The 19171-nt window shown below is 34.1% G+C and overlaps 1 protein-coding gene across 22 annotated transcripts in view; it reads right to left on the reverse strand.

Moving 5' to 3' along the window:
• EYA4 (EYA transcriptional coactivator and phosphatase 4) overlaps positions 1-19171 on the reverse strand; it is a 304029-nt gene that overhangs the window by 60771 nt on the left and 224087 nt on the right. For 12 of the 22 annotated variants that reach the window (XM_072720654.1, XM_072720644.1, XM_072720626.1 and 9 more), the window contains 2 exons: positions 7992-8116; positions 6594-6662 (listed from right to left, as the gene is read on the reverse strand). In XM_072720654.1, the coding sequence (XP_072576755.1) occupies positions 6594-6662; positions 7992-8116 (194 nt within the window). The remainder of the gene's footprint in view (positions 1-6593; positions 6663-7991; positions 8117-19171) is intronic. The other 10 variants (XM_025997854.2, XM_025997855.2, XM_025997851.2 and 7 more) reach the window with 1 other exon arrangement.

The raw sequence follows: 19171 nt of genomic DNA on the forward strand, positions 1-19171 counted from the left end.
GGAGATAAACTATTCTCTGAACTAGGGTCGTTAGCTCCACATCCACACTCTCTCCACTGCAACAAGCGGCCTTCAGGTATGAAAATGGCTTATGTTATATGTTCACCACAGGGACTTTTCACAAAGGCTCAGAGATGGACAAGAACGGGCTCATCCTCTAGACAAGCATACTTAAGAAAACTGTCATAAATGAAACTGCAAATATGAGAACAGGCTACTAAAGTAGGTTTTCCATTTCTTTCTCATGAAATATCTTAAAAGGCATTAAGTAGCAAGTTTGAAAGCAAATAGTAACAGCACACACTTAAAAGATAATACATGCCAGGTGCTGTTACTGTGCTTTACAAATAGGAACTCATTTCTTCCTCACAACAATCACATGAAGTAGATAATATTATCATTGTAATTCTTCAGATAATGAAACTGAAGCACAAAGTACCTAAATAACTTGTCTACAGTCACACAGCTAGTAAGAGCTAGAATATGAGACCAGGTAGTATGGTTTCAGAATCCAATTCTAATCCACACTGTCCCACAGGAAGCACTAACTAATCAAGAATTCCTCTCATCTGTATGAAGATGATCCAGAGTGTGACCTACACGGATGTGAAGCGCTCTCTGATGTGATGTTCACATTCAACTTCTGACAAAAAAGCATAGTCCAAAGCCTTCAGCAACACTAATACAAAGGACAGTCTCCTGAAACTTCCAAATTCTAATACTGGCTAAACTCCTATTTACATGTGTCTTAAATCTATAAATACCTGTAAACAGGTGTAAAAATTATATATTTTACTTGTGAATTGAGGAGAAACAGGCACAACATGAGCTAGGTCTAAAAAACTAGTCTAGAGGCCAGATGTGAGGATTAGTTTTGTTACTTTGGATTCCAACTTTGTATTGATGTTGATTATAATCTCCATTTGAAAGTTTCAGGTGGTCAAAAGCAGCAGAAGAAGAGGGAGACAGAGTTGGTGGTTGTATTCACCATACAGGAAACATCTCTCATTAAATTTTAAATATCTCTGCATTTAGTCAAAGACAGACAAAGAAGTTTCATTTTACTGAGAAAAGGCATCTGTAGAAAGTATATGAAGAAAAGCATGTGTCAAGATGTGTTCAGTATACTAATATGCATGGTTCTAAAGTTATAATTCAACAAATGGATTTGGGGGGAAAACTGCACATTAATCCTAATTTATTTTTCATATGCAGATAAGAAGAAAAAGGAAAAGAAGGCAATTTGATTATGTTGCTATGGAAAATAAATTATTCTCACATTAGGTAGATATCAACAAATATCTCTTGACATCTCCAAGTAGAATGCAAGGTTAATTTGGTTTGATATTGTAAAGAAAAAATATCACGTTAGGTCATAATATATAATTTGGCTCTTCTAGGGGCAGAAAACTTGAGAAGTGAAATGGACATTCCATATATAATTAGTTGATTGAAAAGATGATAGAATACAAATAAGTACCTTAATATTTATAAAACACATAACTAGTACAAAGAAAACACTGTTTTAATTACAAAGTTTGAAAAATGCAAGTCATTTCCAATAAAGGTTCCAAATATATTTGAAATGTATTCCATTTTTTTTTGTCTTGGTTTTGTTTCTGCATTTTAAATTAGATATATCTAATAGATATATCATGTACTTTTCTAGTGGCAGCCAACTTTATTTTTAGTTAAATACATGCAAGGTATTATTGGAAAGATATTCATCAATGAACCAGCTTACTATTTTCTAAAATTTATAAAAATCCTCATTCCAAATGATTATTGGTGTATATTCATTTCATGTTCAAATGTTTTCTTTTCTCACTGTATTTCACTTTCCTTTCATTTACACAGGTTCAACAGGGCTTTTAACGTATTAGGACAATGTCCACAATCATTACATGCTATAAAATAGAAAGGACAATCTTCTATAAGAGAGAAATATATTTTTCAACAAAATGAAACTTAAAAACACGTCTTGATTTCAAAAGTAGAAATCTTATTTTAATGTCCTAAGTTAAAGAGTATTATGGTTTTATTATTCTATGTGTTCAAAATAAGGAATTCAGGGTTCAGAGTTAATTCAGTAATTCAGGGTTTCTCTAAAAGTGGGATGAGAAACTATATACAGAACTTTGTACAAAATTTATTATTCAAGAATACTTGTATTGTCAACGTCCCCCCCAGTTATATATTTATAATTTGGATGTTCTTCATAAAGCCAAACGTTAAGTAACAAGTCAAAATATTTTTAATATAGTAATTTTAATATATTGGCATAACTGGATTTTATTTTTTACCTTCAAAAATAATTGATATCTATGGACTAAATCAATATTGTAGTGATTGTTGCCAGTTGTGAGCTGTGCCTAAGCCTTCATCCATACCCCCCATGCATATTTTCAAAGCAAATTTAATCTTGTCTCTTCAGATTATCTTTGGAACTCAAGTACAACAGTAACGTATATTAATTATTTGGGAAGAAAGTCTGTTTATTATAATAATTCAAAGTTTATGTTCAATAGTTACATAAGCAGATTTAATCCTTGAAAGAGAAGGTAACCCAAGTAATTTACATTGTACATGTCATCTTCCAAAATCTGTGCTTAAACTGGAATACACCTCTTTTTGAACCAGAAAATCACCAATAGCTCCTTTTGACAGCACAAGTTCTACGAAGAGTTTCAGGAGGAGTTAGATCAGGAAGGATACAATTTATAACACTGCAAGGGAGCACGCAGTACTGCCTACCAGTTTTATTTTTTTTTAAATTTTTTTTTGTTTGTTTATGATAGAGAGAGAGAGAGAGAGAGAGAGAGAGAGAGAGAGAGAGGCAGAGACCCAGGCAGAGGGAGAAGCAGGCTCCATGCACCGGGAGCCCGACGTGGGATTCGATCCCGGGTCTCCAGGATCATGCCCTGGGCCAAAGGCAGGCACTAAACCACTGCGCCACCCAGGGATCCCCACCTACCAGTTTTAATAATTAGTATAGCCTATGATATATGTTTGTCTAAATCAATATATTCATCTAAAATCTATGAGCACCAAGTGTCTTTCACTCCTAAATATCCAGAAAATAATTTTGTAAGATAATTTGATGAAGCAATTTATGGCTTTCATTCCAAAAAAAGCCACCAAAATCTCAAAAGAACAAAGAGCCACAATAGGTGGTTCTACTGTACAAACATAACATCTGGAAGCAAACTCTTTGCGTAAGTCAGCTATATAATAAATATAATAAAAATTTTGGAAGATTCTATTCTATGATAAAAAGATTTTAAATACAGAAAATGTTATAAATCTGATTAGAATGTCTGATTTAGGTTCCCCCAAACCTTCTCTTTAAAGTATTTTCTTAATCCCCATGTAGAATCAAATATTCCCTCCCTCTACTATGCACCCACCTTGAACGCATTATGTACTCATTACTTTCTTGTCTGTTTCCCTCTGTTAGACTTTTGGTCCCTTGATGGCTAGTATCATATTCTATAGGTCATTGGGTTCCCATTTCCTAGCACAGAGCCTGCCATATAACGGGAACTTGATACATTTTAATTGGGAAAGTGAAAATCCACTTTTAGATCCTATCCTAAGCAGTTCCAACAGATACGTGTTTTTGTAAAGTACAGATAATGACTCTTGACACCATTAAGCAAATAAAAATCTTTCCTATTTCTTTAAGTAACTTTTCATATGATTGGCATGGATTTATATGCATAAATATACATATACAGAGCATACATACAGCTCTATATCCAGAGTCAGCTAACTACATCCCACATGCCAAATCTTCCCCATGGCCTGTTTCTGTATAGCCTGTGAGCTATGAATGGCTTTTACATTTTTCAATAGTTGGAGAATATCAAAAGGAGCATATCTATAACATGTGAAAATTTTGTGAAATTCAAATTTCAGTGTTCATAGATCAAGTTTAATTTTAACACAGCCAAGGTCATTGTCCATGACTGTTTTTGTGGAACAATAGCAGAACTGAATAGTTACAACAGAGACCATATAAAATATGGTCTGCAAAGCCTAAAATATTTACTATCTGACTCTTTACCAAAAAAGTCTGTTAACTACTGATCTATATGCTAGGGTATGATTGCAATTTATTTCACTTTTATTGACAGTTCTACATTTTAACAATTTTATAAGCAACAAAAATTTGAAAGAAAAATTAGTTTCCAATATAAATCTCCAGATGTAATTATATAATTAAGACTAAGGTGTTGAAACACTTTAAATAAGGAAACAATGTAATATTATAAAGTACCAATGCAATATGGCAGGTGATACCATGAATTTGTTCATATTAGTTAAAAGTATATAATTAAAATCCTTTTGAAATCTCTAAATTAATGGAAAGATTTTCAAAAGCACTAAATTAGCTTTTGCTTTTTCCTTTTATTATAATAATAAACAATAAAACCCAGAATTAAAAATAAAACTTTACTGTCAATGGGACAGAGATGCACCAAATCCTTAAGTGTGTGCGATAAGCACCCAACATACACCCATAACAAACACCCCAAAGTCATTAAAATTCATAAATTCACAGATTTCATATCAATATGTCACTAGACTACATTGTTAATATCAAAGTATACCTAACATTTTATTACTAAAAGTTTGCCTTCTTTGGCCAGTTTGAACATTCTAAATGCAGAAAAATATTTAATACGACCTAACATTGGAGAGTCTTTTAACATGTGCATGTTTTCATTTTTCTTAAAAACTACTGCCTAATTATTGAATTACTAATTAGATAAAGGGAAATAGATTGGTTTTTACTGGCAGACAATTTGTACACACTGTTTAAGACAAAAGCTTTGGCAGGGAAATAATATTATACTCCTTTTATGGAAAGAGATTAAGGCTCAGAGAGGTTAAGTAATTTGCCCAAGGTGACACAGCTAGTAAGTGTGTTCCTCCTAACATACAGGTCTTTTTTTTCCCACGTGGCCACGTGACTCTTAACACTAACACTAAAAACTAGGAAAATCTGATGCTTAACACTTAGAAAAATGTTTCTAATGAGATTATATCTAAATTACTAAATACTGATTGTGCATATTGACTATGGTAAAGGTGCCCATGCTACAAGAATATTTTAGAATTAGAGCAATAGCCAGTGAGCTAAAAATGTTTTTTTACAAGCAAAATGTTTTAAAAGAAAAAAAGATCAAAACTAGAATATGATATTATGTTATCATGATAATTATGGCATGATAATTATGAAATTTAAATAATGAGACCCATAAATAAGGTTTATTGGAACCTGATGAATCTCATTCATTTATGCACTGTCTATGGCTGCTTTTGAGTTATAGCGACAGAGCTGAGTAGATGAGACAGACATGGTATGCTCTATAAAGGTTAAAATATCTACTATCTGGCTCTTTACAGAAAAAGACCTCTGAGTTAGAATTAAGAGAAACTAAACTCTTACAACACATTTTTAAAGTATGAAATGTATTTTTTGAGTGTGGAACTGAAGAACACTTCATGCTAAAACTATAAAAAACATAAATAAAGGGTATAATGGAGTATTCTTCAGTCCTGGGCCATATTTTTTAACTTAATCTGAGATACAGTAAGACCCAGCCAAACTGCCTATCCTAACTGCTCTCTTGTAATGCACATTTCCAACAGGTAGGGAGGTCTTTTTAATCTTAATATTGGGTGATTCCATGTTAGTGTTATAGTTTTGCTTTTATTTTTTAATTCTGATAGTGTACAAACTTTTGATTTAGAAAAAAAGAAATTTATGGGGCACCTGGATGGCCCAATCAGTTGACTGTCCAGCTCTTGGTTTCAGCTCAGGTCATGGTCTTATGGTCCTGAGACTGAGCCCCACATTGGGCTCTGTGCTTAATGGGGAGTCTACTAGAGGATCCTCCCTCCTTTTTGCCCCTCCCCCCACTCACTTTAATATATAAACCTTAAAAAAAAGAAAGGTTTTTTTTACACTTTTATATATTTTATGATTATGAATGCAGTAATTATCTATAGTTCAAAGTATTTTAAGAGTTAATATTGATTTAAAAATTTAAATATATAGCTTTCACACTGATAATTCTTTAAATGATGGACTTTTCAATGTTTATATTTACTTTAGGCACTTTAACTGGAATATTTATTGAAGTCCATAAAATCGCAGATATATTTTTGCCATGTTAAGAATTTAAATTAAGACCGTCTGTAGATTATGGAGATGACTGAGTTTTTATGGATGTACAATCTGTTCCACCTGCTCTTATTGATATAGCCACTGTTCTGAATTAACCACTTAAAGGACATATAGTTAGAAAAACAACAGGTGCATCTGTTGGTGCAACATTGTAAGAAAATTTAAGAAAAAATACTAGTGATCTGAGGAATTGAAGATTAGAATACTAGTTGGTAAGAAAAAAACATAGTCAGTGGTTATCTATAAGCAACAAAAAGTGATGTTTATTTCTCCTTTTTCTTTACAAGTACTTCACACAGAAAAGGAAATATTCTGCAAACAGAACAGCAATGGAAAGAAAACCAGGAGGGCAATACCACACACCCAAACACATGCAGTGTACCATCGTCTCTCATACTTGTTGCGGAAGAGGGAGTGTTGCAACTCAGCAACCAGTCTGCAGTATTTAAAACAGTCATGTTGTCCCCTGAGAACAGGAACAGTATAAGGGTTCATTGTCGGAATGCCTGCTTAGTGTACATGAATAGTCTTCAATGCTTGCACTGGTTCCTGACATTTGAGCCAGAATGATAACTGCACTGTATGACTTTTACACTTTATCAGGTCTGTTTTAGTTCAGTTAAACACATTTACATGATGATTAGTGAACTCCAAGGTTTGATTTCAGAGTTTTAAAAAATCTTATTATATGTACCCAAGTTCAAGTTTAAATATGTTCTTATACCAGAAATCATTACTAAACAATCTCACAAATTTGCAACCCTATAATTAATTAGCTAAAATTATAAGATGCATGTTTAGAGACAAATGAAAATTATAAACAAGGAAATGTTAATCTACAAAGGGTTTGGTGTAAAACATTATTAAATACAGGCAAATTGCAATGCACACAACCTTGCAAAATATTTTAGACTGCATAGTTATGTTAAAATGAATGGAAAGAGGTGTACTGATTTCATAAATACTCATTGAAAATTTAAAAGAAAACATGATGTGGCAAATGCTGTTATCTAATATGATTAGTTTATAAATTAAAAAAATTAATATAATTTTTCTTTTATGGACTAAAAATGATGGTGAATAATTTAAAAAGTAGCTTACACATAATATGTGTATATATGTTATCTATATATATGCTCATGCAAAAATAAGACCATATCTTTTGATAGCTGAATGCCTTTTATAAAATCAGTAGGGCAGAATATTTGAAATAACTGTTACTGTTACCATATGCTGAGGCATAATTATAGGTTAATCAAATGACAAAGTATCTGAAAAAAATTTAATTCTCATTTTAAATACATTAGGTATTACTCTCTTTGAAAAGAAAATGCAGCAAATATTTTTCTATTCTTAAATTTCATTTAAGAAAACATGTTTTTAAGAATAATATCGAGTAGTCTTTTTCCTGAAATTCAAAATAAAACCAAAAACTAGTATGATTTCTTCTTTCTCTTTCTCTCACACGCACAAGATCAGAGTGCAAATCCTTTTGGCCACATATTCTAAATTTTTTCGAATATTTATAGGGGCAAATACAAAAAGGAAGCTTTGCTAAAACCCTTCAAAATGCTGTTCAGGGATATCTATTCTTTCTGAATTTTTCCAGCTATAGAGGAGGTACAATAGTTTAAAGAAAATCAACAGAATAATAGACAGTCTTTAGCCATATATTCCCTGACTATAATGCTGATTGTGTTATTGCTAATAAGGAATTTATTTATTAGCAGATCCTAACGTAATTATAGCAAACATTGAAATGTGATTCTAGCTGTCTCTGGGGTGGTGTACTTACCTCCTGTTCCATTTGTGGTGACAGACGTGCTACTGAGATTTGCCTTCTCCAGTTTGGAGCTACCAGGAGTATCACCACTTCCAACAAGAGGATGAGGACTTGCAAGGTCCTGCATTTCCATAGACCTGTAAGAGCAGGAAACAGCAGAGCAAAAGCTGAAATTTCAGCAATAATTTCTTTAAAAACTACATGTATTATTCTACTGGGCACATGTGTGATCTCACAGTAAGAATTGAAACCAGTAGCTAAGACTTTTTTGTTAATTAGATGAACATGACAGTCCATTAAAAATTAATAAATAAATAAAGCTTCCATAGTAGTTTAGCCTCATAATTTGTAATCCTATAACTACCTCTATAATAAAGTACAGAAGAGAGCCAATTCTGTTATCTTAGCATATAGTTGATATGGATACCCTCCCTCCTACATTGACCATCTCTGTTATAAAGATGTGGAAACGCTGAAAATATTTAACACCTAAAATTTGATATCCTCAGCCACCAGTAATAAAGAAATTAATAGCTAAAAATAAAGTATAAAATCAAAGGTATAAATAAAGTATAAAATCAAAGGTAGAACAGAAACTTCTAGCTGACCTTGTAGAACCAGAGCTGAAAACTGAGCCTAAGGACTGAGGGCTGGAGTTTAATATCTATTTAGGAATAGAAGGTTTGACTTAAGTCCGTTTCAGGGAATGTGCTAGAATTGAGACCCTAAATAAAACTGAGACTCTTCAAAGGCTGACTCTTTTTGGAAACAGAAACTAAAAAAGCAGAAATTCGCAGTGGACCAAAGAAGCCACATATGCTTCAACGAAAGAAGGAAAACACACAAGATAAAAATTGAGAGAATTTATCACCAACAAGCTATCCTTTAAAAAATACTGAAGAAAGACCTTCTGCCAAAAGTAAGGATACCAAATGAAAACTCAGAGCTACAGGGAGGAATGAAGAGTGACAGAAACATAAATATATAAGCAAATACAAAGGTTATCTTTTGTTTTTCTTTTAATTCACAAAAGAATGCTAATTGAAGCAAAAAAAAAAAAAAAAAAAAGCCCACAAGATTGTATCATGAGACTTACAACATGATATAGGAGTAAAATATACGTCAATAGCACAAAAAATACTGGGGCAAAATTATATTCTTCTAAGGTTCTTTCATTTGGTATGAGGTGTTATGACATACTTGGAGAAGATATTTAAGATACATCAAATAATATCTAACATTAAATATTAATAAAATCCTAATAGATACAACAAAACATCAATAGAAAAATTAAAATAAAACATTAAAAAAATTGGGTTATCCCTAAAGATCAGGAAATGAGAAAGGAAGAAACATATGTGAAAAATAGAAAACCTGTAGCAAGACAGCATACTCAAACCTCACTATATCAATGATTATAGTAAATATCAACAGACTAAACATTCCAATGAAGAGCCAAAGATTGTTAGATTGGATCAAACAACCATAGTCCAATTAGGGATCTACAAGAGAAGTACTTTTTAATACAGACATACTCTGATACTATGGTGTACTGCGCAGAAATATTCATTTTTTTGATTTTAAAATTTATTTATTCATGAGAAACACAGAGAGAGGCAGAGACATAGCAGAAGCAGAAGCAGGCTCCGTGCCGGGAGCCCAATGTGGGACTCGATCCCTGGACCATGGAATCACGCTCTAAGCTGAAGGCAGATGTTCAACCACTGAGCCACCTAGATGTCCCAGAAGAATTCATTCTTATAGCTGCTGGGAGTATAAGGAACTGGCACTTCTCAACTAAAGTCCTTCCCAAGACTTGCCCTGAACTAAAGAGAGTCATTTTGCCCTAAATCACACCCTTTCTGAGGTTAGCCCTCAGCTACTGACTGGTGATGAACAGATATAAAAGTATTACCTGCCCTGAGGTCACTTGAATCTAGAATGGCCGTAAGATCAACTGAGACATTTGTTGCAACTGCATTGAAGACCAGAGTCTTTCAGCGTAATCATGCTTCTATCATCCCCCCAAAGGTCTTACTACTGAAAGCACAACCCATTAAACTCCTGGAACATAAATCTCCATGTTAGAGTCTGCTTCCTAGGAACTTGAGCAGTGATAAGACACAAGTAGGTTCAGGGTTAAAGGACAGAAAACAATATAACATGTAAATAATAAATGTTAGAGAAGTGTTTTGGCTATTATAATATCACAAAATGAAGAGTATTACCAGATACAAGGAGATAATTAAGAAAAAGAGAGAAACAATAAATTCTTCAGGAGGATATAATAATCCTAGCATGTGTCTCCTAGCCAAGCTTTAAAATATATAAAGCAAAAACTAACAGAATTAAAGGAAGAAACTGACTAGTAGTCCATGGTCATACTTGGAGCTTTTGTAACATTTTCTCCACAACAGCCAATTGCAAAAGTAGACACTGTCATCAACATGCTATAATTGATGGTTATAGTATACTAACACGCAATAATTATAGAATACACATTATTTTCAGGTGCACATGGAATGCCACCAGATGGACTATAAGGTAGAGCATAAAATAAGTATCATTAGATTTTAAATTAAACCTTAAAGAGTAGAGTATCTAGCTATAATGTATTAAATTAGAAAGCAATGATAGTAAAATACATGAAATAATCATTAACACTTGAAAATTAAGCACCATAATTCTAAGTTACCTATGAGTCAAAGAAGAAATCACCAAAGAATTTAGAAAATAATTAGGACAAAATACTAATGAAAACACATCAAATCACCCACACATAGTCAACTGATCTATGACAAACTAGCAGACAATACAATGGAGCAAAGACAGTTTCTCCAACAAACGGTGCTGGAAAAACTAGACATCCACAATGCAAAAAAAAAAAAATAATAATAATAATAATAAGTTTAGACAGAGGCCCTATACCCTTCACAAAAACTAAGTCAAAATTGATCACAGACCAAAGTATAAAATGCAAAACTATAAAACTCTCAGAATATAAGAAAAGGCCCAGATGACCTTGGGCATGACTTTGAGTTTTATTAAATCAATTAAATCTTTAAATGTATTTAAAACTACACCACCAAAGATAGAATCCATGAAATAAAAAAAGTACTAGTAAGCTGGGCTTCATTAAAATTAAAAACCTCTCTTCAAAAGTCAGTATCAGGAAAACTCAAAGACAAACCACAGACTGGAAGAAGATATCTGCAACAGACACATCTGATAAAAGATTGCTATCCAAAATACATAAATAACTCTTAAAACTGGGCAGCCCAGTTGCAGCCCAGGGTGTGATCCTGGAGACCTGGGATCGAGTCCCACGTTGGGCTCCCTGCATGGAGCCTGCTTCTCCCTCTGCCTGTGTCTCTGCCTCTTTCTCTCTCTGTGTCTCTCATGAATAAATAAATAAAATCTTAAAAAAAAAAAAAAGAACTCTTAAAACTGAACAATAAGAGAAAATCAACTGCTTAAGAAATGGGCCAAACACTTCAATAGACACTTCACCCAAAGAAGATATATACATGTCAAATAAGCATATAAAAAGAGAGTTCACATCACATGTCATCAAGGAAATGCAAGTTAAAACAATAAGGTAACACTTCACTATTCACTAGAATGGCCAAAATCTGTAATACTGACAATATCAAATTCGGCAAGGATATGGAGCAACAGGAACTCTCATACATTGCTGGTAGAAATACAAAATGGTATACATACTTTGGAAGATAGTTTGGCAGTCACTTATAAAACTAAGCATATTCTACTATACAGAGTCAATGGGCCATTACTCAGTGTTAAAAACAAATGTCGCTTCCAGCCATGAAAATACATGAAGGAGTGAATAGCCAATATGAAAAAGTCATACATATTGTATGATTCCAATTATATGATATTCTAGAAAAGCAAAACTATCTTGCTGATGTAGAGATGAGGCAAGGATAAACAGGAGTATAGAAAATTTTTAGGACCGTGAACATACTCTATATGGTATTGTAGTGAAAGACATATGTCATTATACATTGTCCAAACCCATTGCATATACAATACCAAGAGCCAACCCTGAAGTAAACTACAGACTTACAAATATAATGATGAGTCAATGTAGGTTCATCCCTGGTAATAAATGCACTGTTCTGGTGAGTAATAACAATGGAGCCAGCTATACATGTGTTGGAGCAGAGGATGTATTGGAAATCTCTGTACCCTCCTCTCAGCTGTGCTATGAACTTTAATTGATCAAAAACTAAAGTCTTTAGAACAAAAAATGACTTCATATCAATATTTTTATATGCAAATAAAGCAATGGCTAATGAGCAATTAGCTCATTATCTTTATATATAGCAATTTATATCTTTAAGTGATACTAGAAAAGGAAAAGGGTTTAAAATCTGTGATCTAAGTTTCTACCCTAATAAACCAGTGAAAGAGAAAAAAAAAATTAGGGCAGCCCTGGTGGCGCAGCAGTTTAGCGCCACCTGCAGTCCAGGGCGTGATCCTGGAAACCCTGGATCGAGTCCCATGTCAGGCTCTCTGTATGATGCCTGCTTCTCCCTCTGCCTGTGTCTCTGCCTCTCTCTCTCTCTGTCTCTATGAATAAATAAATAAAATCTTAAAAAAAAAAGAAAAAAATTTAAATCCATAGTAAATGAAAGAAAGGAAACAAGAAAGAGTGTAAATCATTGAAATATAAAATCTGAATAATAGAGACAATTTACAAATCCAGAAGATGATCAGTAGAGATACTAAAAATATTTAAAAGGATGATAAGGAAATATGAACAATCTTATGCCAAAGCAATCATAATTTAGATTAAATCAGTAAACTTATTAAAAGACACAACCCATGAAACCGATCCAATTAAAAAAAGGAAATCCAAATGGTCCTATATCAATTAAAGAAATTAAATTCATAATTAAACACTTTCCCCCAAAAGAATCCTAAAACAAACAAATAAAAAACCAATTCCAGGGCCATATGGTTTTCTTAGTGAATTCTAATAAGGAAAAATAACAATCTTTTATAAATTCTTTCAAAAAACAGGAGGGAACACATTTCACTACATTGTATGAGAAAAGGATTACTCTCATCTAAACCTGACAAACAATTTTTTTAAAAAATTGTGGATCTGTATTTCTCATTAATATAGATGAAAAAATTTAACAAAATATCAAGTAAAATACAGCAACAAAAAGCTACTGTGTAAAGACCGAGTGTGCTTTATCCCAAGAATTCAAAGCTGAACAGCTGAAAATCAAACAATGCAATTCAATATATTAACAGATTATTATTTCAATGAGTACAAAAAAACCATTTGACAATATTCATCATCCATTCTTGATACAAACTCTCAGCAAACTAGAAAAGAAGTACTCCCCTCACATCTGGTAAAAGTCATTCTGGAAAAATCTATAGCTTAAATCATATTTAATGACAAAATATTTAATTATTTCTCCCTAAGATCAAAACCAAGCAAGGATATCTGTTTTTCCCATTTCAATACATTTTATTGGTAATCTTATCCAGTCTAAGAGGACAAAAATAAATAAATAAAAGGGGTAAAATTTAGAAAGAAAAAAAATTCTGCTATTCACAGGTAACAATTATTTATGTAGAAAAAAACCTGAGAAATCCATAAAAACAAAACAATGAAAAATACTAGAATGAATGAGTGAATTTACTAAGTTATAGGTACAAGGCCTTGTCAGTACCAAATTGAAACATGAACCAAAAATATCTGAAACTTCAGTCAATACTGTTCCAATTCAAATACTGAAATATCAAAATGATGGTTGTTCAGGAGATTTGAAGTTCCCTTACTGCTGAACTCAACTCTTAGGAAGAATCTAAAATGTTCACACCCTCATCTTAACCACTAGTCAGAGCCAAGGATTTAGACTTTTGGGGAAAATAAACACAACAAAACAAATGCTATGCTTCAATTTCTTTATTTTTATTTTTAAAATATTTTTATTTATTTATTCATGAGAGACACAGAGAGAGAGAGAGAGAGGCAGAAACACAGGTAGAAGGAGAAGCAGATTCCATGCAGGGAGCCTGGTGTGGGACTCGATTCCGGGGCTCCAGGATCATGCCCTAGGCTGAAGGCAGGCGTTAAACCACTGAGCCATCCAGGGATCCCCCTATGCTTCAGTTTCAACAGAGTTTTTGTATATAATGTTCATAATATCATAAATATTTTGTCATAACAAGCATGAAAATGTGAACTGTATTAAAGAGAAAGTGCAGTAAAATTGATACAGATTTTAAAATTATCAGACAAGGATTTTTTTTTTTTTCAGACAAGGATTTAAAAATTATTGTGAGTATATTAAATAATTTACAGGAAAAGATACATTCCCACACAAGATGTATGTGCTTATATATATTTCACATATATACCTATATACATATATATGTCCCATATATATTTATATATACACATATAATACATTTATGTATATAATATGTACATACAGTCATACACATATAATACATATGTATATAATATGTACATATAATAAAGATACATGTATATATGTATTGCATATAGAAAAGAAATGGAAACTAAAAAATTAAAATTTTAGAAAAAAATTAGAATATATTAAAAATATTCTTTGGATAGATTTAATAGCAGAGTAGACACTGGAAAAGAAAGAATCAGTAAATCTGAAGCTGGGCCATTAGAAATGCACAAACTGGAATAGCAAGACAAAAATGAGGGAATGGGGATTTAATTTAAGTAACCTGTGAAATATTATCAGGAAGCAAGAAAGAGAATGAAAGAATAATACTGAAATAAGTAATGGCCAAAATTTTTCCAAATGTGATGAAACACCAACCCATAGATCCTTGAAATACATTGAACAAATGAGAAAAGGGAAAAGAAAACCATACTAGGCACATTATAGCCAAATTCTGAAAACTGCGTAAGTAGAAAGCTTTACAGCAACCAGATTTTAAAAAGAAGGAAATAGTAGTATTCCCCCCAAAAGACTATTATTTGCAGCACACTCCTGGGAACAGGCTTAACTATAGAAAATAATGAATGCTCAGAACTTTATTATCTCCTACTGGACCCACCCAATATATTTTTAATGTAACTGATCAAAAAAATTAATGATTGCTTATTATATGCAAAGCACTGTCACAGTTGTTAGGATTGCTGAGTGAAGACATGGCCCTACCCTCCAGGAGTTTATGATCCAAATAAGAAGGCAGATCTTGTGCAAAGAAAATTAAAGTACATCAAATATCCACTGAATGGAACAGAGATCAACGTGAACTCAGAGTATGGAAAACTTCCTCAGAAACTATTATCTGGATTTTGAGGATTTCAAAGGGATTCTGGGGGAAGCATCTGGTTAGTGGTACTGCTGGAGTGGCAAGGTAGTATATGAGCTCAGAGCCAATGTGTAGACCACATGCAAGATAAAGCAGCAAGGAAAATTAGGAATGAAGTGATGGAGCATACACTGAAGAAAGTAATAAAACTATGTTGCTCCTTTAAAACAAAACAAAAATAGCCTTGGTATTTTACATTCCGGTTTCCAGGAAACAAAACTGTAATGATCTGAATCTTTACAATAATTCCCCTTAGCTTGAATTCACTTCAGTGGGTTGATATTCCTAAAAGTTAAAAGAGCCTTTTGAGAATAGATGTGCATTATCACCACAAACTATATAGCAAGAATATTCCTGTACGTCTCTCTGCACGTTCTGTAATTCTGAAACTTCAGATTCCTTTTAAGTCTGCTTTATACAAAACAGAATATACAAAATATAAAATTTACCATAGACTCTAACAGCAGAAAATGATTAACGGTACCAGTTTTTACTAAGTACACAGACGATGACACATTCTATGCCTGGCACTTCATATATATTCTCTCCTTTAATCTTTACAGTAACATGCTGATATGCATATTACTTCCCATATTTTATAGATGAAGCAACTGAGGCTTACAGAGGATGCACAGCATGCCCAAGATCATGTAGGTAGAGAAAGTAGCCCCAGAATTGACCTCATGTCTATCTGATGGCACAGCCCAACTTCTTTCTGTCACACACTGCAGGCTTCCCATTTTTTTAAAAAAATATTTTCTTTATTTTTTCATGAGAGACACAGGCAGAAGCAGGGTCCATGCAGGAAACCTGATGCGGGACTTGATCCTAGGACTCCGGGATCACGCCCTGAGCCATAGGCAGATGGGCTCAACCGCTGAGCCACCCAGGCGTCGCCAGGCTTCCCATTTTTTAAAGTGACTTTGATTCTGTTACACTGTGAAACTGCAATCAGGAATGCAGAATCCTGCAATAAAGTCTTTTGAATAATTTTCAAAAATGACTAAAGTCAATACAAGCATTTACTCTGCCAAATCTATACTAGTTATTACCATACTTAAAGATGACCCTCGGGGTGTCTGGGTGGCTCAGGTCTTGATCCCAGTATCCTGGGATTGAGCTCAGGTGGAGCTTGTTTCTCCCTCTCCCTCTGCGGCTCTCCCTGCTCATCCCCCCCCCCCCCCAAAATATATAAAATCTTAAAAAAAAAAAGAGAGAGAGAGATGACCTTCTTTACCACTCAGGATGCCTGTTTCAACCCCTTTTTAGTGGTCCTTATGTCATAAGGCCACGTGAAGACTATTATCAATCTGGACAATATGAAAAAAATGAACTTATCCATAAACACAAAAACTCAACTAAAAAATAAAGGACTGTAGGTCACCTGCAACTAGTTTCTTGGTTCTTTTCTGAAATTATTCTGTAACATAGATGGAATTTATTTCTAACAGGCTGAAATATCCTCTTGAAACCCAAGGAAGAGCAAGCTTTATATTTGTGTATTTCAGAGTCTACTCTAACTCAGAAACCATAACTATTCTTCTGCACAGATCCTGGTAATGGTCACATGCCTGTGCATTCAAAGGCTGAGAGTCTATCAATCCTTCATAACCCAAGAAATGCAAAAGCATCCAATACTTTCAAGGACGTTCACTCTCATACCAGCTTCTTCTCTTTGCATAAAGTAGATAGTATGTGTATATGGCTCTATCTCTCACGCTGTCTGAGTCAATATTTAAAGCACAAGAATGAATTTAAGGAAACAGTTTCCAGGGAGGAAATTGAAGCAGTCATCAAAAACCTCCCAAGACACAAAAGTGCAGGGCCAGATGGCTTCCCAGGGGAATTCTATCAAACGTTTAAAGAAGAAACCATACCTATTCTACTAAAGCTGTTTGGAAAGATAGAAAGAGATGGAGTACTTCCAAATTCGTTCTATGAGGCCAGCATCACCTTAATTCCGAAACCAGACAAAGACCCCACCAAAAAGGAGAATTACAGACCAATATCCCTGATGAACATGGTTGCAAAAATTCTCAACAAGATACTAGCCAATAGGATCCAACAACACATTAAGAAAATTATTCACCATGACCAAGTAGGATTTATCCCCGGGACACAAGGCTGGTTCAACACTCGTAAAACAATCAATGTGATTCATCATATCAGCAAGAGAAAAACCAAGAACCATATGATCCTCTCATTAGATGCAGAGAAAGCATTTGACAAAATACAGCATCCATTCCTGATCAAAACTCTTCAGAGTGTAGGGATAGAGGTAACATTCCTCGACATCTTAAAAGCCATCTACGAAAAGCCCACAGCAAATATCATTCTCAATGGGGAAGCACTGGGAGCCTTTCCCCTAAGATCAGGAACAAGCCAGGGGTGTCCACTCTCACCACTGCTATTCAACATAGTACTGGAAGTCCTCGCCTCAGCAATCAGACAATAAAAAGACATTAAAGGCATTCAAATTGGCAAAGAAGAAGTCAAACTCTCCCTCTTCGCCGATGACATGATACTCTACATAGAAAACCCAAAAGACTCCACCCCAAGATTGCTAGAACTCATACAGCAATTTGGTAGCGTGGCTGGATACAAAATCAATGCCCAGAAATCAGTGGCATTTCTATACACTAACAATGAGACTGAAGAAAGAGAAATTAAGGAGTCAATCCCAGTTACAATTGCACCCAAAAGCATAAGATACCTAGGAATAAACCTAACCAAAGAGGTAAAGGATCTATACCCTAAAAACTATAGAACACTTCTGAAAGAAATTGAGGAAGACACAAAGACATGGAAAAATATTCAATGCTCATGGATTGGCAGAATTAATATTGTGAAAATGTCAATGTTACCCAGGGCAATTTACACGTTTAATGCAATCCCTATCAAAATACCATGGACTTTCTTCAGAGACTTAGAACAAATTATTTTAAGATTTGTGTGGAATCAGAAAAGACCCCGAATAGACAGGGGAATTTTAAAAAAGAAAACCATAGCTGGGGGCATCACAAGGCCAGATTTCAGGTTGTACTACAAAGCTGTGGTCATCAAGACAGTGTGGTACTGGCACAAAAACAGACACATAGATCAATGGAACAGAAGAGAGAACCCAGAAGTGGACCCTGAAATGTATGGTCATCTAATATTCGATAAAGGAGGAAAGACTATCCACTGGAAGAAAGACAGTCTCTTCAATAAATGGTGCTGGGAAAATTGGACATCCACATGCAGAAGAATGAAACTAGACCACTCTCTTTCACCATACACAAAGATAAACTCAAAATGGATGAAAGATCTAAATGTGAGACAAGATTCCATCAAAATCCTAGAGGAGAACACAGGCAACACCCTTTTTGAACTCAGCCACAGTAACTTCTTGCAAGATGCATCCACGAAGGCAAAAGAAACAAAAGCAAAAATGAACTATTGGGACTTCATCAAGATAAGAAGCTTTTGCACAGCAAAGGATACAGTCAACAAAACTAAAAGACAACCTACAGAATGGGAGAAGATATTTGCAAATGACGTGTCAGATAAAGGGCTAGTTTCCAAGATCTATAAAGAACTTATTAAACTCAACACCGAAGAAACAAACAATCCAGTCATGAAATGGGCAAAAGACATGAAGAGAAATCTCACAGAGGAAGACATGGACATGGCCAACAAGCACATGAGAAAATGCTCTGGATCACTTGCCATCAGGGAAATACAAATCAAAACCACAATGAGATCCCACCTCACACCAGTGAGAATGGGGAAAATTAACAAGGCAGGAAACCACAAATGTTGGAGAGGATGCAGAGAAAAGGGAGCCCTCTTACACTGTTGGTGGG

This window comes from Vulpes vulpes, chromosome 1 (assembly GCF_048418805.1).
Source record: "Vulpes vulpes isolate BD-2025 chromosome 1, VulVul3, whole genome shotgun sequence".
NCBI classification, from domain to species: Eukaryota; Metazoa; Chordata; class Mammalia; order Carnivora; family Canidae; genus Vulpes; species Vulpes vulpes.